The sequence below is a fragment of the Manihot esculenta genome, chromosome 3 (assembly GCF_001659605.2).
Source record: "Manihot esculenta cultivar AM560-2 chromosome 3, M.esculenta_v8, whole genome shotgun sequence".
Taxonomy (NCBI): Eukaryota; Viridiplantae; Streptophyta; class Magnoliopsida; order Malpighiales; family Euphorbiaceae; genus Manihot; species Manihot esculenta.
This window is the reverse complement of record NC_035163.2, coordinates 13,980,590-14,005,588: the sequence shown is the minus strand read 5'-3', so window position 1 is coordinate 14,005,588 and position 24,999 is coordinate 13,980,590. Positions and strand designations below refer to the sequence as shown.

Sequence of the window (24,999 nt, the reverse complement as noted above, 5' to 3'; positions counted from 1 at the left end):
TTCTTTTTAAATCGATTGTCGGCTGGAGAGATGAGACGGCAAGAGAGATTTCTTCCAAAACTGAATGCTGGGTATTGCTGAGAGATACCTTTTGAAACTTAATAGGAATTATACTTTGCAAGGAGAGAATTTTTCTTTCACTGAAGAAACAACTAACAAGTTATATGCCTATACTAGCTCTCCTTTCTCCACACTGAAAGACATGTTTGATATGAAAGAAAATCGAGAATAAATGAGTCATTGATAAATCTTCCTATTTAATTCCCTCTGAAAACTGCAAATAAAACTAACTATTTAAAATAGCATCGTGTGATATTTTTTAACACTTGCATGTGATAATATACATTCTTCGTATAAAAATTTAATTAATTTATCTATAAAATTTATTTTTTAAATTAAAATATATAAAAAATTAAAATTGAGTCATATATTATAAAAATAATATAAATTGATCTATTTAAATTTACTCGCATAGAGTGAATATAATATAAATTAATTCTTAATTCAAATCGTGTATTTTTCTAGTTGATCTAAAGTGAGCTAATATTAATACAATTGAGCCACTTTTTGTAGTTTATATAATATAAAAAATTGGATAAGAAAGATTTTAATTCATTAGGTATACAAAGGGCACCACTCATCCAGTGTGGTATATTTGGCAATTGAGGTTAAAAAAATCTTATGCTTTTTTTTTCACATTCAAAATTTATATATATATATATATATATATATATATCTCAATTTTCAAATTGACATGATATAAACTAGACTTTATTCATATTTAAATTTTAAATTGAGTTAATTTAAATATGATTGAATCGAATCATACGTGATAAATTATATATAGTAGATTCAATTTAATTTTATTTTAAATAAAATTAATTGATGAATTTTTTTTTTCAATTTAATTTAACTTATAATTTAATTGAATTAAGTAGAGTGGATTCAATCTGATTTAATCTATCTTCAATTTGATTAAATTTTCAAATGAATTAACTCATATTGATTAATATCTCAAGTAAATTGACTCACATATAGTAAATCAAATGAAGTAGTTTCAATTTAATTGGACTCATAATTAAATTGAATCAAGCATAGTAGATCAATTTGATTCTCTCCATCTTAAATTGACTCAATTTGATCAAGATCTCAAGTAAAATTAATTCAATATGATTAAAATCTCAAGTAAATTGACTCATGAATCACATGAAATTATTTTAATTTAATTTGACTTGTAATTAAATAGAATCACATGTAATGGATTCAACTGATTGACGTAATAAATATAATTTTATTTTTATTAATTTATACAATATAATTTATCCTAATATATTAATCAATTGATTTTATTAAATTTTTTTTACATATATTAAATTTGAATAAAAATTGATTCCACTAGTTAATTTATTTAATTTTGATAAAATTTATTTCACAGGATTCCACTTCATTAAATTTATTAAAATTGATTCACATAATGACATCGTTTCTCATGAATACTGAACAAAAAGTTAATACTCCAGCTTACCGTTTCTTGTGCATGATTAACCTCTAATCTTTTCATATAAAAGTCATTTTACTTCTCAATTTTATTTTCATTTTATTTATTTTTAAATTTTAAATAATTTTATTTTTATAAAATAAAAATATATATTATTTTTTTAATTTGTAATTATTTAATAACATAATTAGGGGTGTAAACGAACCGAGCCGAGCCGAGCTTTGAAGAGCTCAAGCTTGGTTCGTTAAAATTTTTTCGAGCTGGAGCCGAATTCGAGTTTTACTCATATCGAACTCGAGCCGAGTATTAAAAAGTTCAAGCTTAGCTCGTTTAGCAAACGAGCTTAGACGAATCGAGTTTTTATCGAGCTGAGTCGAACTTTTATCGAGCTGAGTCTCAAATAGTTCACGAGTAATTTAATTTATTTATATGTATAATGAGTTTTAGTTTAAAACTTATAAGTTTAAAACTAAAATAATTTTAGTTAAATAAGTATATCTATAAATTAGCATGTAAACTTATAAAGATGAGTTTTTAAATCTTAATGATCTAAATATATGCAAGTTTAAGAGTATAACTAAACTATATAGAGCTGAATTTTAAAAAATTTAGATTTGGCTCATGAAAGTATATGTAGGGTTTAGTTTATTTCTCTTATGATAGTAATTTCAGTTTACTTAACGAGACTGTTCACGAGTCTATTCGCGAGCCTGCTCATAAACTCATAAATGAGTCGAGCTCACGAGCCTTAACGAGCCGAATACTATGGAGCTCAAGCTTGGCTCGTTTACTAAACGAGCCTAAAAATTAAGATCGAGCTTGGCTCGATTAGAAATCGAGTCGAGCTCGGTCGAGTTTTTATCGAATCGAATATCGAATAGCTCACGAACGGTTTGTCTCATTTACACCCCTAAACATAATAATGTGCAAATATCACATGATAATTATAAAAATTAGATTATTTCATTATAAAATAAAAATTAAATTATTTCATTATTTGAAAAACCTTCTAAAATGTGTATGAGAGAGTAAAGCTTGTAAAATTATTCAAAGTGTAGTTATTTGTGACTTAGAAAATGATAACATAATAATTATTATTTACTGAAAAAGAAGATATACAGTTAAAAAAAGAATTAATAAGAAAAAAAGAGTGTAATTATGAGGAAAGTTTACCTCTAAAAGTAAATTAGATATTTTGTATTATTAGTAAGACAAGGTTTTAGTTCAGCAACCTACCCAATCAAGGTTGTGATTTCGGGATGTCAAGACCAAACTTATCTTTACCAATGAGAATTCTGAGGTTTCAATTTAGTTGTTATCTTAACATCCGTTTGTTAAATACTTTCAATAATTAACAGAATCACAGCTCCTTGCGGACAGTTTTAAATGGATTCAGTCAAACTCTGTTACACTTCATTTAAAATCTTGATTCTGATGTCAGCCCACCTCATAGGATGAAACTACCAAATAACCGTTCATTATTATATATATATATAGAATCCACATGACTTATTATAAATGATAGTATGAACTATACTAAATCTTTTAATATAGTTATTTAGATAAAATTTATTTAATGTATGTAGATTGGGATTGATTGTAGTTAGAGAGTGTAATCAGTCTATTCATTTTAAAATTAAATTAAAATTAAATTTTGGTATTTATAAAAATTAAAACGAATTGGTTTTAATTAGAAATCGAATCGAATTGAATTAATCTGATTCGATTTGATTCGATTTAGTTTGATCAGATTGAATTTTTAATAAATTTTTTATTTTTTTATTTTAAAATTTAATTATAATATTTTAACTTTAATATGATCTAATCTCTTTATATTATTGAAAATAATATACTATTATCACTAATCGGTTCGATTTAATTTTTTTGATTTTTTTTAATTAAAATCAAATCGAATTAAAATAATCAAAATTTTTAAAATTAAAAATCAAATTGAATCAAAATAAATAAAAAATCGAATCGAATTAATTCTGCTCACTTCTAATTGTAGCTTTAAACCTAATACTGCTTATTTCTAATTGTAACTTTACACGCTAATAAAAAAATAAAATAATTCTCTTAGTATTATTTTTTTTAAGGTATCTATTTGGTTGGAATAATTCAACTAAAAAATTTTAAATTTTTAGAAAATATTAAAATTGTAGGTATTTGATTGAGATTTTTACTTGATTTCTTGAGAAATTGAAAGTGGTTTAACTTATTTTCATGAAAATTTATTTTTCAAGAAGTAATCGATTTAAATTAACAGTTATAAATATGTATATACTTTGACTGATTGATGATAGCCGCATTCTCTTCGTATCAAGGATCATGAGTAGCTCCGAGTGACGAAATCAAGATATGATCATCCATTCGATGATGAAATCGAGTATGATTATCACACGATCATCCATTTGATGTTAACCTACGTTACATTTACTGTTAGCAAGATAAACAAAATCAGAGGTTATCGTTATAAACACAGGATCCATGAGCTAAAAATTTAAATTTCATGAAAAACATATAACTAATTTCATGATTTTATGTTATATAAACAAAATGTCTTGTGTTTAAAAAAAAAACCAAAACAAAATGTCAATATTATCAAGGTATCCAATTTTTAAAACTAAAATATTCTTTTCATTATCTAAAAGTTTAAAAAAAAATAAGATCGAAATAATTGCTAATAGATACTAATCCACTTATTTTTTCTATTTTGAAATTGATTTCAAATGACATTAACAGAGTAAATGTATTCGGTTCAAATTAAAAATATTGATTGAATCGAATTAATTTAAAAATTCAATTCGATTTTTTTTCATTTCGGTTCGATTTGAATTTTAATTTTAAAAATTTCAATTACTTCAATTTGATTTTAATCAGAAAAAATCAAAATAATCGAATCGAACCGATTAGTGATAATAATATATTATTTTTAATAATATAGAGAGATTAGACCATATCAAAGATAAAATATTCTAATTAAATTTTAAAATATTAAAAATAAAGTGTAAAAAATAAAAAAATTATTAAAAAATCAAATCAATCAAATCGAATTGAATCGAACTGAATCAGATTAATTCAATTCGATTCGATTTTAAATCAAAATTGATTTGGTTCGATTTTCATAAATAATAAAATTTCAATTTATTCAGTTTAGTTTGATTTTAAACTGAATTGACCGAATACTGATTACTAAATATTAATATTTCATCTTTTGCAGAAATATTTTAGTCTTTCTTTTAATGAGTTTTGAAAATACAAAGCTTAATTCGTTAGTAATTATTTAGCAACAGACTCTCTTAATTCATCCTAAAAAATTTGGTTTTTTACATATCTTACACACATGTGAAAGCAGCTCACTTCGTTTATTGTTGGACCAAATTTTTATATGATGCCTGTCAAATTGATCGATTTTTGATTTACCATAAGCAACATTTGGAGCTGGTATCTATAAACAGCTGAATGCATGGCTGAAATTGAGCCAATAGGCTTTTTTTTTTTTTTTTTTTTTTTTCTTACTATTACAATCCAATGGGCTAGCTCTATTAGTTGGAAAAAAAAAAAATCCATATTCTAGAAACATTACGATTCATCACCGCACAACGTGTAATTTGAGAATGGCGAGGCAGTGTCACTTGGGTGACATGCATTTCTCGTAGTATCACCACTACTCTTCACTGCCATCTGTGCACAGCTCTCTTTTCTCAGCCCTCAACTTGGCACAATGCCTACCTCTCCTTCTCTATTCTCCACCATTACTTTCTTGACTATGCTTATATAATCCCGTCTTTACACAACCCATTTTTCATTTTTCATTTTTCTCATCCAACGACGATATGGGTACTTCATCACCTTTTCTATTACTGCTCTCTCTTGTAATGATCTGCTTTGCACTTGGTACAGCTTCTTTCTATGATGATTTTGTCATCGTTTGGGGATCTAATAAAGCTAGGATACTCAACAATGGAGACTTGATTACATTGTCTCTCGACAAGAATTCTGGGTCTGGTTTTGAGTCCAAAAGAGAATATCTATTTGGTAAGATTAATGTGCAGCTCAAGCTTGTCCCTGGCAACTCTGCTGGAACTGTCACCTCCTACTACGTATGATTAATTCTTACTTTTTCATTCAAAATTGTTTCTTTCTTCTTGGCTCTTAATCTTGGCATGTATAAAACAGATTCGTCCTGGTGGGATTCATATGGTGCTAATATCACATAGTTAAAGAAACTCATGTAATTTTTCTTGTATTTTTGCCAATACTTCATAGTTTGCTTCAAAAGGGTCTTCATGGGATGAGATAGACTTTGAATTCTTGGGGAATCTCAGTGGTGAACCTTACACTGTTCATACTAATATTATTACCCAAGGTAAAGGTGATAGAGAGCAACAGTTTCATCTCTGGTTCGACCCGACTTTGGATTTTCACAACTACTCCATCCTCTGGAATCCCCTCACTGTGGTGTAAGTATGAAAACTTCCCTAGATCAGCAGCCCCACACGTGGACAAAGAGAAAATTATACGTGGCACCAAATGCAAAACTGATGATTGCCACATATACACCCTCTCTTTGTCCATGGTGGATATATATAGAAGAGAAAACATCTGAACCCATCAGCCAATATTGTATTATTGATATTGATTATTGACCAACTTTGTCTATTATGTCATGTATGTCATTTTCCTTTTAGCTTCTTTATTGATGGCACACCCATAAGACAATTCAAGAACATGAACTCTAAAGGTATTCCATTCCCAAGGAACCAAGCAATGAAGATGCACTTTAGTCTTTGGAATGCTGATGACTGGGCGACGAGAGGTGGGCTTATCAAAACAGATTGGACACAAGCTCCTTTCACAGCTTCCTTTAGAAACTTCAATGCAAGAGCCTGTGTGTGGTCTGCTGGCGCTTCTTCTTGCAGTGTAAGCTCTCCATCTTCAAGACCCACAAGACATAAATGGCTAACCAAGAGGCTTCATATAACAAGCCTACAAAGGCTGAAGTGGGTGCAGAACAACTACATGATATATGACTACTGCACTGACACAAAGCGCTTCCCTCAGGGCCCTCCTCTAGAATGTGCTACAAATTAAAGAGATGGCTACCTTCAAAACTACACCTAGTAATAATTATGTAGCCCTTTAATAATGTGAAGGTTTGTACATTTAGCTAAAACATGTATATAAAAGACTAGTTCTCCTGTCGTGTATATGCTCTTTTAGTCAATTATTGTTATTTATTTGTCTTGAATTTTCATTCGAAATTGGATAAAAAATACAAAAAATAGGAAATTTGAATTAAATAAATTTGAATTAGATGAATAATAGGAATAAAAAATAGGAATTTACAGCCCTCTGCCACATGGAGCCTCCTCTGAGGATTATAAATAATTATATATTTTTTTATATTATATCAAAATAAAAAAGTTAGAAATGTGTATTGGACGAGCTTTGTAGTATGGAGGATTATAAATGATTATATATTTTTTCTTTTCTTTTCTCTGTTATGTTAGATTTTGAGAAATACAGGTTAGGATTGAGAGTCCTGAGATTGTACAATTTTTTACTTTATTTCTGTTTGTTTGTGCGTGGATATCTAAACTTTACATTTAAACTGTTTTTTTTTTAATTTTTTTTAAAATAAAAATTGGAGATTGAGAGAGTAAAACTTGAAAACTTTCAGATTTATTCAGATTTATTCAAATGCACTTACTGTTAAATTTACATTATTAAATTTAAACTGTCTGTTTAGTATTGTTAAATTTAAACCATTTGTTTAAACTTAATTTGTCTATTTAATATTGTGAAGATTGATAATGTATTTATGTTGCTCTACTAGAATGTTTCAATATATTGAAAATAATGTAATCAATTTACGGGCAAACATGAAGTAAATTTGAGAGATTCACTATGTTGAAATTAGCAGAATTAAAAATTAAAAATTTATGGTAGCAATTCTATATTACTGAATATTATGGTTGCTAGAAAAAATAGTTATTGGTAAATATTACTATTGAAAAAAAATTAATGTCAGTCAATATTATCATTATTATATAATTCTTTATGTATCCCTCTTTATTTTTATCTTTATAACAGTAAATTTTATGCTGCTATACAAATTTTTGCTGTAGGAATTGTAATGTATATATATATATATATATATATATATATATATATATATATATATATATATATATATATATATATATATATATATTCACTTTTGGTTGATATAAATTCGTTATCATACTATACGTTATTTAATTGCTTTAATTAATGTTGGTGTACGATAAAATATAAATAAATGTATAAGTAAGTGTGCATAGAATTTTGAAAGGATACACGAATATCTTTCTCTGTTTTGAACAGGAGGTAGAAAGCTCGATTTACAGAAAGCTCACGGAGTGTGAAGATTATCAATACTCTCAACTTTACTGAAACCTGCAATGGATAGATAGTCTTCTTTAAAACTCTTATTACAATCGGAAATTAAGTTAAACACTATCAATTTTGGTGACCGAGAGGACCCACTTCAATACCAATTGGGTGAGCCGTGCACGATTTGGTGAAATTAGGGTAGGATGCTAACCTCTTACACGCTGATCGTCTTTTTAGTATATCATTGGGATCATAAGTGAAACAGATTGACATAGCACACATAATAAATAAGGTATGGATTAGTTGAGTCTGTAATTATTATCCAATTACCTATCATTAATAAGTAGCCTGACACACCTGTAAGAGAGTATACTAATTTAGTAAGATGAGATATGACACAAGGGTGTCAAAACAATCAGAGGTATATTTATCACTGATCTAATCCAAAATAGTAATCAGATTCTCTCTCTAACACTCACACAGAAACTCTCAAACAAATCCTCTCTTTTCTCTCGAAGCTTTCTCTTCTCTTTTCTTCTTTGTTTTATTTCTCTTTACACCTCTTTCCAATAACGAATCACTAAAAAAGTTCTGACTTGAGCATTGCAGGATCTCCACCGGAACATCCCTAGTAGACTTCTAATTTTTTTTCTATATTTTGCAAGCTTTTTCCTCAAGATCGAACATGAAAGAATCCATATGAAATCTCAAAGGAATTCACTTTTCATTAAACCAATCGCAATTTATTGATTTACCCATTAAATCAAATCACAATTTAAATGTCCGTATCGAATAATTTTACTGGATCTCAGTTAATCATTATATATTTAAAATGAATTTAGATTTATATTTTAAATAACTAAAAAATTTTAAAATTTTATTCGATGTTTAAGGAGAAATTTCTCCTTGTCTAGGTAATCATATGTGGTTTCCTTTCGCATTCCAATTGAATTAATGATATAAGTTCATACAAATACAATAAAAAATATTGATGAATGGTGGAAGAAAAAAAATTGTTAAAATATAATAATGATAGGAAGCAAATGTTATTATGGGCCTCGACTTTCTCCGATTTATCATTGGCAATCCGTTTAGGACTCTAAACTCAATAACTCAATGGTAACAACTAAACATCAGAATTATGTTCGTCATGAGATTTAATCCAATATCTTATGACATGAGCTATGGTATCCATATGCCATTTGTATTTGCATTCCTTAATATTTGGTTAAACTCAATTTAAATCCCCCAGTATATTATGCATACCGTTCAACATGCCAACTATTAAAAATTTATTAAAAACACCAAGCAGCCAATAAGAGATGTCCCCAAAATCAATCATTTCACCTAATCAGTCCTCAGCGCCAAGGAATATGTATTAGGATGCAAGTGCGGCTTACTCAAATGGTGAGCTTGGGCAAAAGACAAGAAAAAGAAGTTTCCACTAACCGTGACGCTTGTTAGTCCGGATGAATAGAATGGAGCAGAAGAATCCCAACAATTATACCTAAGATATTTCATAGGTAAATTATAATTTTATATTTAAAATTTAGTAAAAACTTATCATTTTATTCCTGGTATACACAATAATAATCTAAAATAGGTCATGCGGCATTCAAAGACAATCTAAAATAGGTCATGCGGCATTCAAAGACAGAACCACGTGGTAAGAGTCTGATCAGATAATATACTCGTTTCCATCTATGAAAAAGAAGACATGAATGCTTTAGGTCTCAACTTTTCGTCAAGACTCGCCCATTCAACCTATAAGGCGAAACTCCATGGGAAGTTATTGTTAAAGGATATAATAAATTAGATTTTTGTTATACCTATAATCACTAGATCCTCTATCAATTAGCCGGTACCAACCGGATTTTCAAGAGATGCGATAATTAACTCCATCTTTTACAGTATAAAAACTAATAATCGTAGAGACCAATTTATGCATTCTTACACAATTATTCTTAAGTTCATGGATTCTTTAACCAAAAACCCACCCACTACGTACCAACAGTTAATGGATAAAGCTTAGAAGTATATAAGGTTGGATGATGAAGTCTAAGCATTGAGAGAGGACAAAAGGATGAGTCAAAAGCAAAACCAACAACAAGAGAAGCGAGGATAGGAAAGAGACAAGAAAAGGCCACAAGGTATGTTCCGCTAGGCTATAACCCAAATGTTAGTCCCGCTAAATAAAGTATCTTATGCCAAGCCACAAGGCAGATTCCACTAGGCCATAATCCAGATTTTAGTCTCGCTAAATAAGACATCTTATATCAGGCCACAAGGCAGGTTCCGCCAAGCCATAATCTGGATGTTAGTCCTGCTAAATAAGGCATCTTATGCCAGACTACAAAGCAGGTTCTGCCAGGCAATAATCTGATGTTAGTCCCGCTAAATAAGGCATCTTATACCAGGCCACAAGGTAGGTTCTACCAGGCCATAATCTGCATGTTAGTCCCGCTAAACAAGGTATCTTATGCTAGACTACAAGGCGAGCTCCACTAGGCCATAATCTGAGTGTTAGTTCCGCTAAATAAGGCATCTTACGCCAGGCCATAAGATGGGTTCCGCTAGGCCATAATCCAAGTGTATGTCTCGCTAAATAAGGTATCTTACACCAGGCCACAAGGCGGGTTTCGCCAGGCCATAATCCGGGTATTAGTCCCTCTAAACAAGGCATCTTATGCTAGGCCACAAGTTGGGTTTTGCCAGGTCATAATCCGGATGTTAGTCCCGCTATATAAGACATCTTATGTTAGGCCACAAGGCGGGTTCCACTAGACCATAATCCAGATGTTAGTCCTGCTAAATAAGGCATTTTATGCTAGGCCACAAGACAGGTTTCGCCAGACATAATCCGAGTGTTGGTCCCTCTAAATAATGCATCTTATGCTAGGCTACAAGGCGGGTTCCGCCAGGCCATAATCTAGGAGTTAGTATTGCTAAAGAAGGCATTTTATGCTAAGGCCACAAGGCGGCTATCTGCCAGGTCACGTGACCGGGTGTTAGTCCCGTTTCACAAAAAGCTTCTTAGGCATTTTTATGCCCAGACTACAAGATAGATATCTACCAAGCCACACAACCTTGTGTTAAACTTGATTCACAAAAGGTATCTAAGGTATTTTATGCCCAGGCCATAAGGTGAGTGTGAGCCAAGCCATGCGACCGGGCTTTAGTCCAGTTTCTCAAAAAGTTTATAAGACATTTTATACCAAGACCACAAGACGGGTATCCGCCAAGTCATATGACTAAGTGTTGGTCCCGTTTTGCAAAAAATATCTAAGGCATTTAATGGTCAAGCCACCAGGAGGGTATCCGCCAGGCTAACGACCGGGTGCCAATCCTGATTAAATCATCAAGTCGTTATCGTGATCGGATGTTAAGCTCGATTTATTATTTTTCTCCTAATTTATTTCATAGACATAAGGCAATCGTCATTTATGGGCAGGAGTAGGCAAAGTGATACGAGTATGGAAGGACAATCTAAACAAGCCGCGTGTCCCAATATCGTGAAGACAACTGTCACCTTTAAATCTAAAGAATCGAAGACCAGCAGGAGACTTCTGATATAACATAATAACCACTCAAAGTAAGTCATGCACTGACATTCAAAGATAAGGCCACGTGGCAAGAGTCTAATTAGAAAATACTTGGTTCCACAGATGAAAAAAATGATTCGGACGCTTCAAGTCTCAGCTCTTCATCAAGACTCGCCCTCTCAACTTACAGGGCGAGACTCCATGAGAAGTTACCGTTAAAAGATATTATATATTAGATCTCTTTATACCTATAATCACAATATCCCTTATTAATTAGCCGATACCAATCAGATTTTCAAGATATGCGATAATTAACTCCATTTTTTAATAGTATGAAACCCAATGATCGTAAAGATCAAGGTACTCATTCTTACATAACTACTCTTGAGTTCTAAGCAATTTCTTATATTTGCTCTTTTTTTAGTTCACTGATTTGAGTGTTTGAATGGCTGCCATAGATGCCAACCACCTCTCATTCTGTTTATGGCAGAGTGACCAATCGCGACACAGTTTCATTTCAACCGTATCAATTCTTATATTCTTAAATTTCATATCTATGACTATTTCTTTAATTAATTAATAAAATTATATTTTTAAATATTATAATTATTTATAAATAAATATTTTTATTAATTTTACATTCTCACGCCTATTAAATTTCAATATTTAATATTGAAACAAAATAATAAAATTAAATTAAATTAACAATTGAACGCAATATACGTTTACACTCAAACTAAAAAGGAACTCCTTTCTATTCAATTTTTTTTTCGTTTTAATTTAATAAGAGTACAAAATAATTACCTAAGTATTGATTTAATTTACATGGGATTTTTGTTTTTCAAATATTAGATACTAGGTATTGATTTAATAATTACCTAAGTAATTAATTTTAAATGATTATAATGTTTAGATCAATTTGAAAAACATAGAGATTAAATATTGTAGAAAAAGTTTAAAATTGAGATTATTTTATTAATAAAATAAAATTTTAAATATTATATTTAAAATATAATTATTAAGTTGATTATAGACATTTCAAGGTTTAAGTTATAATATTTATCAGGAATACTTAAAAATTAAAGGGAAATAAAGGAATTCTTTTTATTATAAATTAAATTAATGATTTAATTTGAAAAGCAATTGTATATATATATATTAAATTAAAATTATAAAGTAATAATTTTTTTGTAATTTTTTTAAGAAATAAAAATTTCGATCCTTTTATAAATAGGTAAGTTATATAATGGCAAGATGGTTAATCGAAATTTGGAGAATCCACTTTCTTAATTTGTTTTAGGGTAGGGTATTGGACAAAATAATTTAAAGGTTTACGAAAAAATTACATTCATATTTTAAATTTTATTTTTTAATAATAAAATTAAAACTTAAAGATTAATTATAATTTTAAAAAAATATAATAAATTAAATTAAAAAAGTCAATAATAAATTATAATATAATCTTTCAAATTTTATTTTATTAATAAATAAGTCTTTTAAATAAATATTTTTATTTTAATCATATCATTATTTATCATTATTAAATTCATTTATATCTTCTTTTGTTAATTATATTATTTTCCCATTAATAATTAAAAAATTGATAAAATTAATTTTTAACTATAATTTCACATATTTTAAATTTTTATTAATAAATACTAAAATACTAAAATAATATTTTAATTTAATTTTGACATATATAAACCTTTTTACTTCTTAAAATCTGTTGAAAAAAAAAAAAGAATTACAAAAACAAAGCGATGGATTTACATGAAAATTATGTTAGCATTATTATTGATTGATCGATGACGAATTAGCCATGGAGTAAGTTATTAATTAATAATGGATTCGATTTGTCACTAATCCATTAAATATATATTTAAAATACCCCTTAAAAAATACAAAACCCTATACCCTTTCTTTCTTTTAAAGTTGCCATTCACAATACTATGTTTACAATTTTCATTTTGAGAAAACCTCCACCACACCTCTCCTCCAACCATAGGCCACCAATAGTGCACGACCAGCAGCAATGACGGCAACCTGTGAGGGACAACTTATCTAGCACCGCGACTAGCCTTGACCAGTCTTCTCTAGGCGTGACTAGACTAGCGAGGGAGCACGACTAGGTGCGACTAGGCTTCTCCAAGTGCGACTAAACTGGTGGAGTAGCTCAATGCGCTACTAGGTGCAATCAAGTGACTCACGCGACCAAGCACGATATGACCAGTTGCAACCAATTCCTCCATGGGCGACTAGCTCCTTCCACCTGCGACCATAACTGCCTAGAAGCATATGCTATTACCCTATCATCCTACATTAATATACTAACCTATTATCACTCGAAAAGTATCACAAAATATTGTAGTTCTCATTACTTATAGACAAAGCCATACCTAGAAGCATACACTATTATCCTATTATTCTACATTAATATACCAACCTATTACCACTCGAAAAAGTATCACAAAATATTATAGTTCTCATTACTTATAGACAAAGCCAACACTGGTATAGATGTCAACCTTCTCTTCAACTATTTAAAACTCTCTTCACACTAATATGTCCAAATAAACTTCTAATTCTTTTGGGTCAACTTGGTCATAAGAGCAACTATTTTAAGGAATCTTGAACAAGTCTCCTATAATAACCTGTCAAATCAAAACGCTTTTGATTTCTATTACTATAGTGGGTCTGGATTAGTTTTCTACCGCTTTCACTTTCTTAATGTCTATCTCGATTCTATTTTCTGACACTACATGCCCTAAGAAAGTGATGCTCCTCAATTAGAACTCACACTTGCAAAACTTGGCATATAGTTCGTGCTCCCTCAAGGTCTACAACACTCTCCTCAAATGATAGGCATGCTCATCTACATTCCTGGAATATACTAAGATATCATCAATAAAGATAATAATAAAGTGATCTAGAAATGGTCTGAAAACTCTATTCATGAGATTTATGAATGCTGCAGGGGCATTGGTTAACCTAAACAGTATTATTAGGAACTTATAATGTCCATATATAGTCCTGAAAGTTATCTTAGGCACATCCTCTTCTCTTATTCTCAAGTGGTGATACCCGAATCTTAGATCTACCTTGGAGAAACAATCAGCTCCTGCTAGCTAGTCAAACATATCATTGATTTGAGTAAAGAATACTTATTTTTAGTGGTGACTTGTTCAATTTAATGTAGCTAATAAAAAGTCTTAAAGATCCATTATTTTTTTTTCACAAACAACACTGGAGCACCTCAAGATGCGGTACTAGATTGAATGAAATCCTTATCTATAAGCTCTTACAATTGTCCCTTCAACTTTACAGGTGTCATCCTGTAAGGAGGAATAAAGATGGGTCTAATACCTAACAACACCTTAATTTCAAACTCTATTTCCCTATCAGGTGGTAAACCTGACAGGTCCTCTAAAACATGGGCGGAACTAGAAATTTTTTTTTTTGAGGGGGTTGACTGTGCGGTTGTCGAAGCCGGTCAAAAATAATCTTTTTGGTTATCAACAATTTTGCAACTGTAGATAGTGGCAAAAGGATCAAATCCACAGGAAATTGATACTTACCTATTTTCCTTATCAAGACCAAGTAAATAAACTGAAAGTAAAATAAAAGGGGGGTTTTGAGATTGGTTGAATTAAACTAATACTGAAAGCAATAAAGTAAAAGAAATAATAAAGTAAAGGAATTCAATAATGAGAAAAGCTCTAGTTGAAGAATTGGATTCACTTCAGTTATTGATATTGATCATTGTAACAGCCCGGAAATCCGGACCGCTACCGGCGCTAGGATCCAGATCGGCGTAAGGCCGCCGGGACCCGTAGCAAGCCTGACATATATCCTGTAAACCTGTAAATCCCATACATGATCAACAAAACTCATAAACCTGTAAACATTCTCATATAACAACCAAGCTCAACCTGTACATAAACATAAACATATCATAAACCTCCACTGGAGCCCTCATCAAATGCTCCAATGGGGTAACTCATCATACATAAGCTTGGTAAAAACATAACCTCATATCTCATATCATAAAGACCATGTACATGCAAGTGGGATTAACAATCTGTATTGGTCAAGCACAACTCTATCCTCAATATTCAAATTACATAATCATAACTTAAAACTCTTTTACATTACATCATAAAACAATTGTCATGTCCACAATCTAACTATTACATAACATTGCTTCATACTCTGGCTAACCTCCTGGTCTACCCTGTACCTGCACATCTGAGATTAGGGGAGAGGGGTGAGCTATAAAGCCCAGTGAGCAGAATAGGGAAAACATATATTAAAATATTTCATGCTTCCATGAAATGCAACACATCACAAACATATCACATAAGGATGGTATTGTCACCTATAGTCCTCAACATAGTCCAATCGTGCCAGGGGCGTAGAATGGGCCTCACTGGTCTTTCTCTTACATACATAACATAACATAACATTCCAATATGCCAGGGGCGTAGAATGGGCCTCACTGGTCTTTCTCTTAACATAGTCCAGGGGCGTAGAATGGGCCTCACTGGTAATCCGTACCGTATCATCCTCATATCATACCATAGGAGGACTAGAGGATCATCCAATGACCCATCCGCATCCGCATCATATTATGCAATGCAACATATTCGTGAATACTAATGCAAACAACCTAGAATATCGCATGGCATATATGATGCATGAACATGCTCCAAAAAGTTATATTTCATTTATTTAAAAACTTAAGGTTCATTCCACTCACCTCTGGCTGAAGCTCTACAGACTCTGAAGCAGCTATCTCACTGCTGGGGTCCCTGATTTCTCGGGTCCGAACCTACACAGGTGGACTCAAATGAGGGACCGAACATACATAAACATGACTCTAAAATACTCCCTAAAAACCCCCTAAAACATCATGAAAACATCACATAGAAATATGCATGAAATGACTGAACAGGGCACTTTCGGCGGCACCTTCGGCGGCCGAAAGTCCTGGACAGATCCGAAAGTCAGGCACTTTCGGCGGCACCTTCGGCGGCCGAAAGTCCCAGACAGAGACGAAAGTCTCTTTTCGGGGGCAACTTCGGCAGCCGAATGCTGCCTCCACAAAAGAGGGTTCGGCGGCCGAAAGTCACTTCGGCGGCCGAACCTGAGCTTCTCCCGAAGGGCAGAAACTCAGCTCCTCTATGCACATTTTGCCTCCCAAGCTCAAATCATGTAAAAACTAGTTCTAAAACATGCATACCTCACATACATTACACCTAGGGGTCTCAAACTATCATATACCCCATCTACAACACTTCCAACAACACATAAACAAGCTACATTGTTCATCAAAGCATCAAAACCCATAAACTCAACATATACCCTAACATGCATTTCTACCCATAGATCTTGCATAAAACTTATTTAAAACACATAAGGAGCTTAAGATCGGCTCTTACCTCTTGGAGATCGAGAGGGAGACGACCTAAACTTGGAGATCCACGAAAAAGAGCTCCTGAGTTCCCAAAGCTCCAAAACTTGTTTCAAAAGCTTAAATCTTCAAAACCAAGGGAAAACAAGTGAAAATCTTGAAAGATTTAGAGGAAGAACATCAAAAATGGGTGAGGGGCGGCGGAAAGCTCACCTTGGCCGAAAATGGGGAAAAACTCGCCCGTTTTCGGCTAAGGGACCCTTTTATAGTGGCTGGCCAGACCACGTTCGGGGGCCGAATGTGCCTCCGCATGCATGCCATGTTCGGCGGCCGAACATGAGGTTCGGCGGCCGAACCTGGACTTCCCTCACTCATGCTTTCGGGGGCCTAACGTGCCTCCAAAACGCATGCATGTTCGGCGGCCGAACTTGACTTTCGGCGGCTGAACCTGGGTTTTCCTCCAAAGACTTTTCATGTAAAAACTCATTAAATTTCATACTTAAAATCATTAAAAACATGAAAATATTTCATAACAACATACTTTTACCCTTCTAGAGGTTTCCGACATCCGAGATTCCACCGGACGGTAGGAATTCCGATACCGGAGTCTAGCCGGGTATTACATTCTCCCCCCCCTTAAGAACATTCGTCCCCGAATGTTCCTCAACTAGTACACGTATAGAAAAACAACATAACATACGTACAAAACACATAGGGACTAACCTTAAAAGAGGTGGGGATATTGCTGGAGCATAGACTCCCGTGTCTCCCAAGTGCATTCTTCTATGTTGTGGTGGTTCCAAAGGACTTTCACCATTGGGATTTCCTTGTTTCTCAACTTTCTGATCTGAGTGTCAAGAATCCGCACTGGCTGCTCTACATAGGTGAGATCCTCTTGGATCTCTATATCAGGCTCACTAAGAACCTTGCTCGGATCTGACACGTACTTTCTTAACATGGAAACATGGAAAACCGGATGGATTCTTTCCATAGATGTAGGCAAGTCCAGCTTGTACGATACACTCCCAATCTTTTGCAAGACTTCGAAGGGTCCGATGTACCGTGGAGCTAGCTTACCCTTTTTACCAAACCGAACCACCCCTTTCATTGGAGACACCTTGAGCAATACTAGATCCCCCTCCTGAAACTCTACTAGTCTTCTGCGGATGTCTGCATAACTCTTCTGTCTGCTCGCAGCTGTCTTGATTCTCTCTCTGATGATGGGTACCACCCTGCTGGTGATCTCTACTAACTCAGGCCCTGCCAAGGCCTTTTCTCCAACTTCCTCCCAGCAAACAGGTGACCTGCACTTCCTTCCATATAAAGCTTCATATGGAGCCATCCCGATGCTAGCATGATGACTGTTATTGTAGGCAAACTCCACCAAAGGTAGATGCTGCCTCCAAGAACCGCCAAAGTCCAGCACACACATTCTTAGCATATCTTCTATGGTCTGGATGGTCCTCTCTGACTGTCCGTCTGTCTTTGGATGGAAGGCAGTGCTAAAATCCAACCTGGTACCCATGGCATCCTGCAGACTCCGCCAAAACCTGGAGGTGAACTGGGGCCCTCTATCTGACACTATAGAAACGGGAACCCCATGCAGTCTGACAATCTCGTTTACATACACCTGCGCTAACTTGTCCACAGAATAGCCACTCCTGACAGGGATGAAGTGAGCAGATTTGGTGAGTCTGTCCACAATCACCCATATGGAGTCCAATCTGTTGGACGCTGCCGGTAACCCCACTACGAAGTCCATAGCTATATTCTCCCATTTCCACTCTGGAATAGGTAGCGGGTTAAGCATTCCAGCCGGCTTCTGATGTTCCAGCTTCACCCTCTGACATACTTCGCAGGCTGACACAAACTGTGCCACTTCTTTCTTCATCGCTGGCCACCAATAAACCTTCTTTAAATCTTGATACATCTTGGTGGCTCCGGGGTGAACGCTGTATCTTGCATTATGAGCTTCTCTCATAATGTCTCCCTTAAGCCCTATGTCATCTGGTACACATAATCTGCTCCCATAGCGGAGGATCCCCTTACTGTCAAATCTGAACTCATTATCTTTGCCCGACTGAACAGTCCTGGCAATCTTCACTAACTCTGGGTCCTCATGCTGTTTCTGAGCCACCTGCTCCAGAAACACGGGTGTCACCTTCATCTGTGCAATCAAAGTACCTGTACCAGACAACTCCAACTGTAGACCTTCATTCATGAGCTTGTAAAACTCCTTCACCACCGGTCTCCTCTCTGCCGTGATGTGGGATAAACTGCCTAGTGACTTCCGGCTTAGGGCGTCTGCCACAACATTCGCCTTACCCGGATGGTACTGGATTCTGCAATCATAGTCACTGAGCAGCTCTACCCACCTCCTCTGTCTCAAATTCAGTTCTCTCTGGCTCAAGATGTGCTGCAGGCTCTTATGATCAGTAAAGATCTCACATTTTACCCCATAGAGGTAATGCCTCCACATCTTGAGTGCAAAGATGACTGCTGCCATCTCAAGATCGTGTGTGGGGTAATTCAACTCATGCCTCTTCAGCTGTCTAGAAGCATAAGCGATCACCTTGCCATTCTGCATCAACACACAACCCAAACCTACTCTGGATGCATCACAGAACACTGTGAAGTCCTCATTGCTAGTTGGCAGAGCTAACACTGGTGCTGAAGTCAACCTTTTCTTAAGCTCCTCGAAACTCTCTTCACACTGGTCGGTCCACAGAAACTTCTGGTTCTTCCTGGTCAATCTGGTTAGAGGAGCTGCAATCCTTGAGAAGTCTTGAACGAACCTCCTGTAATAACCAGCCAAACCCAAGAAACTTCTGATCTCAGTCACTGTGGTGGGTCTAGGCCAGTTAGTCACAGCCTCCACTTTCTTGGGGTCTACCTCTATTCCATTCTCTGACACTACATGCCCCAAGAATGAGATGCTCCTCAACCAGAACTCACACTTGGAGAACTTGGCATACAAGCCATGTTCCCTCAAGGTCTGCAGAACTATCCTCAGATGATGGGCATGCTCCTCTGCATTCCTGGAATACACTAAGATATCATCTATGAAGACAATAACAAAGTGGTCCAGGTACTGTCTAAACACTCTGTTCATGAGGTCCATGAATGCTGCAGGGGCGTTTGTTAACCCGAACGGCATTACAAGGAACTCAAAATGTAATACCCGGCTAGACTTCGGTATCGGAATTCCTACCGTCCGGTGGAATCTCGGATGTCGGAAACCTCTAGAAGGGTAAAAGTATGTTGTTATGAAATATTTTCATGTTTTTAATGATTTTAAGTATGAAATTTAATGAGTTTTTACATGAAAAGTCTTTGGAGGAAAACCCAGGTTCGGCCACCGAAAGTCAAGTTCGGCCGCCGAACATGCATGCGTTTTGAAGGCACGTTAGGCCCCCGAAAGCATGAGTGAGGGAAGTCCAGGTTCGGCCGCCGAACCTCATGTTCGGCCGCCGAACATGGCATGCATGCGGAGGCACATTCGGCCCCCGAACGTGGTCTGGCCAGCCACTATAAAAGGGTCCCTTAGCCGAAAACGGGCGAGTTTTTCCCCATTTTCGGCCAAGGTGAGCTTTCCGCCGCCCCTCACCCATTTTTGATGTTCTTCCTCTAAATCTTTCAAGATTTTCACTTGTTTTCCCTTGGTTTTGAAGATTTAAGCTTTTGAAACAAGTTTTGGAGCTTTGGGAACTCAGGAGCTCATTTTCGTGGATCTCCAAGTTTAGGTCGTCTCCCTCTCGATCTTCAAGAGGTAAGAGCCGATCTTAAGCTCCTTATGTGTTTTAACTAAGTTTTATGCAAGATCTATGGGTAGAAATGCATGTTAGGGTATATGTTGAGTTTATGGGTTTTGATGCTTTGATGAACAATGTAGCTTGTTTTTGTGTGTTTGAAGTGTTGTAGTTGGGGTATATGATAGCTTGAGACCCCTAGGTGTAATGTATGTGAGGTATGCATGTTTTAGAACTAGTTTTTACATGATTTGAGCTTGGGAGTCAAAATGTGCATAGAGGAGCTGAGTTTCTGCCCTTCGGGAAAAGCTCAGGTTCGGCCGCCGAAGTGACTTTCGGCCGCCGAACCCTCTTTTGTGGAGGCAGCATTCGGCTGCCGAAGTTGCCCCCGAAAAGAGACTTTCGTCTCTGTCTGGGACTTTCGGCCGTCGAAGGTGCCGCCGAAAGTGCCTGACTTTCGGATCTGTCCAGGACTTTCGGCCGCCGAAGGTGCCGCCGAAAGTGCACTTTTCAGCCATTTCATGCATATTTCTATGTGATGTTTTCATGATGTTCTAGGGGGTTTTTGGGGAGTATTTTAGAGTCATGTTCATGAATGTTCGGTCCCTCATTTGAGTCCACCTGTGTAGGTTCGGACCCGAGAAATCAGGGACCCCAGCAGTGAGATAGCTGCTTCAGAGTCTGTTGAGCTTCAGCTAAGAGGTGAGTGGAATGAACCTTAAGTTTTTAAATAAATGAAATATAACTTTTGGAGCATGTTCATGCATCATATATGCCATGTGATATTTTAGGTTGTTTGCATTAGTATTCACGAATATGTTGCATTGCATAATATGATATGGATGCGGATTGGCTATTGGATGATCCTCTAGTCCTCCTATGGTATGATATGATGATGATACGGTATGGATTGCCAGTGAGGCCCATTCTACGCCCCTGGACTATGTTAAGAGAAAGACCAGTGAGGCCCATTCTACGCCCCTGGACTATGTTAAGAGAAAGACCAGTGAGGCCCATTCTACGCCCCTGGCATATTGGAATGTTATGTTATGTTATGTATGTAAGAGGAAGACCAGTGAGGCCCATTCTACGCCCCTGGCACGATTGGACTATGTTGAGGACTATAGGTGACAATACCATCCTTATGTGATATGTTTGTGATGTGTTGCATTTCATGGAAGCATGAAATAATTTAATATATGTTTTCTCCATTCTGCTCACTGGGCTTTATAGCTCACCCCTCTCCCCTAACCCCAGATGTGCAGGTACAGGGTAGACCAGGAGGTTAGCCAGAGCACGAAGTGATGTTATGTAATAGTTAGATTGTGGACATGACAATTGTTTTATGATGTAATGTAAAAGAGTTTTAAGTTATGATTATGTAATTTGAATATTGAGGATAGAGTTGTGCTTGACCAATACAGATTATTAATCCCACTTGCATGTACATGGTCTTTATGATATGAGATATGAGGTTATGTTTTCCACCAAGCTTATGTATGATGAGTTACCCCATTGGAGCATTTGATGAGGGCTCCAGTGGAGGTTTATGATATGTTTATGTTTATGTACAGGTTGAGCTTGGTTGTTATATGAGAATGTTTACAGGTTTATGAGTTTTGTTGATCATGTATGGGATTTACAGGTTTACAGGATATATGTCAGGCTTGCTACGGGTCCCGGCGGCCTTACGCCGATCTGGATCCTAGCGCCGGTAGCGGTCCGGATTTCCGAGCTGTTACAGAATGGTATCAGAGTCCTAGGTTCATATGATCGGACCTAGAGTGTCGGGCTCATAGAGGTATAGAAGGTCAAGCACAATAGGAAAGGTCATGTCCACTAGGATAGGATGTAGAGTCCTGTCTTGAATAATGATGTGATATGCCATGATTATATACATGTGCATAAATGATATGCTATGCTATGTGATGTTTATGATGAGGGTTCTTGTGTGCCCACATGAACCATATGATGCTAATGTTGCTTGTGATGTGCGCTGTTTTTCAGAAAACAGAATGAGAGGAACTCGTCGATCAGCAAGATTGACTGGAGTACCACCCGAGGATGAGGGCATGAGCGCCCGTCCTCCAGCATTGCCTAGGGCAATGTCTAGCAGGTCCAGCAGGGACCGAGCAATGAGAGACCCTAGAAGGTCTTTGGATTTGGACAGAAGCAGATCTGTGAGGGGAACAGTACAAGGGAGAATGTCAGTGGATGTGGAGGACAGTATGGACGTAGAGCAGAGGAGGGATGGCAGTTTGGGAATGAGTATGTCAGAGGAAGGCATGGGAGAGTCTCAAGGAGGCACTCAGGCCTCGGGTTTTGTTCAACCACCTCATTACCCACCTTTCTCACAGAATCCCGGGTATTCGATGGGAGGTACATCGGATTACCCTAGTTTCACCCCTTATCCCACACAGATGCCATACCCACCATACTATCCACCGTACTCTCAGTACCCAATGTATCCACCTCCACCCTACTATCCAAATCCAGCAAACCCTACCTCAGAAAATGTTGCACCACCTCCACCACCTACAGAACCAGCAGCCCCAGTTACTCAACCTCCTAACCCTAGCTCATCCAGAGGGAGCAAGGTCAAGATGACCGACTACATGAAGCTGGGTGCTCCCCAATATGACAGTGGTGATGACCCATTTGTGTATCTGGAAAGGGTCAAAATGATAACAGATGAGATAGGGGCGGATGACAGTAGAGCCATTCAGATGGCTGGATTCACCCTAAAATGCAAGAAGGCCCGTGAGTGGTTCAAGAACTACATCAAACCGAGGGTGGACAGTCTTCCATGGGAGGATTTCGCAAATGAGTTTGCAGGATGGGCTTTCCCTGATAGTTCAAGGGAATTGAAGATGATAGAATTCGAGCAGTTGAGGCAAACTGATGACATGAGTGTAGATGAATATACTGACAGGTTTATGGAGTTGCTGCCATTTGCTGGGCAGAACCTTGATTCAGATCAGAAGAAGTCAAGGAGGTATATCATGAAGCTCCATCCCAGGTATTCCTCCTTGGTACAGTCAGCAGATAGAGAGAGTTTTCATGCCATAGTGGATATGGCTAGGAGGATGGAGGCTAGTGCTATCATCGAGGGAAATGTCAAACAGTCAGCAGCACAGCCTTCCGGTTCCAAAACCCCAGGTAGGGGAAAAGTGGATCCTTCTTCTTTAAGTTCAGGTAGTAAGAGGTGGAGCAGTACCACCAAGAAGCAGAAGAAGAACAAGTTCTGGAGCAAGATCAAGTCAGGTCTGGGATTAGGAAGTGGCTCGAGCTCAGGTGCAGACAATGTAGCATGTGTGAAGTGTGGTAAGCCACACAGGGGAGTGTGCCTCTATGGGTCCAGAGCCTGCTTCAGATGTGGGCAAGAGGGACATATGGCTCGGGATTGTCCTAGAGCAGCTGTTATGGCACAGTCCCAGCAGACAGGTTCAGGCAATGTAGCTCAGCCAGTAGCCCCAGCACCAACTCAAGCCAGTGGCAGAGGTAGAGGGAGAGGAGCAGCCTCTTCTTCAGCGGGTTTCAGAGGTGAAGGTCCGTCAGCTCCAGCAAGGATCTTCACAATGACACAGCAAGAGGCTAACACATCCAACACCGTGGTGGCAGGTAATCTCATCATTGGTTGTTCTGATGTGTATGCATTGATGGACCCTGGTGCATCTCATTCTTTTGTTGCTCCGAGGGCCGTAGAGAGGTTGGGATTGATGACTTCTGGGTTAGAGTGTCCTCTCTGGGTCAGTGGACCCAAGTGTGATCCATCAGTGGCAGAGTCAGTCTGCCAATGTAGTCCAGTGTTTGTTGAGGGGAGATGCATGTCCGCCGACCTTGTGGTTCTAGAGTTGACAGATTTTGATGTCATTCTAGGGATGGACTGGTTATCTACCCATGGTGCTACCTTGGACTGCAGGGACAAGGTAGTCAGGTTCAGAGGTCAGGATGGATCAGAGGTAGTCTTCAGAGGAGACAGGAGGGGTACACCTAGAGGTTTGATCTCATCTCTTTAGTCTCGTAGGTTGCTTAGGAGGGGATGTCAGGGGTATTTGGCTCATGTGAGAGAGCTAGAGAGTCAGATTAGAGAGCCCGCCGCAGTGCCAGTGGTTAATGAGTTTTTAGATGTGTTCCCAGACGAACTTCCAGGTTTACCACCTGCTAGGGAGATAGAGTTCGAGATAGAGTTAATGCCTGGAACGAGACCGATCTCTATCCCTCCCTACAGGATGGCCCCAGCTGAGTTGAAAGAGTTGAAAGAACAGTTGCAAGATCTGGTAGATAAGGGCTTCATCCGACCGAGTACCTCACCTTGGGGTGCTCCAGTGCTGTTTGTAAGAAAGAAGGATGGATCCCTCAGACTTTGTATCGACTACAGGCAGTTGAACAAAGTCACTACCAAGAATAGGTACCCTCTGC

The 24,999-nt window shown here is 36.4% G+C and overlaps 1 protein-coding gene across 1 annotated transcript; it reads left to right on the top strand.

Annotated features, from left to right (window-relative positions):
• Window positions 1–5,187: 5,187 nt before the first annotated feature.
• On the top strand, window positions 5,188–6,698 carry LOC110612246 (xyloglucan endotransglucosylase/hydrolase protein 22). The gene is made up of 3 exons (XM_021752977.2): window positions 5,188–5,601; window positions 5,768–5,961; window positions 6,190–6,698. Exons 1-3 carry the CDS (start codon window positions 5,335–5,337, stop codon window positions 6,590–6,592), a joined length of 864 nt encoding a protein of 287 aa, XP_021608669.1. The 5' UTR covers window positions 5,188–5,334; the 3' UTR covers window positions 6,593–6,698.
• The last annotated feature ends 18,301 nt before the right edge of the window (window positions 6,699–24,999 follow it).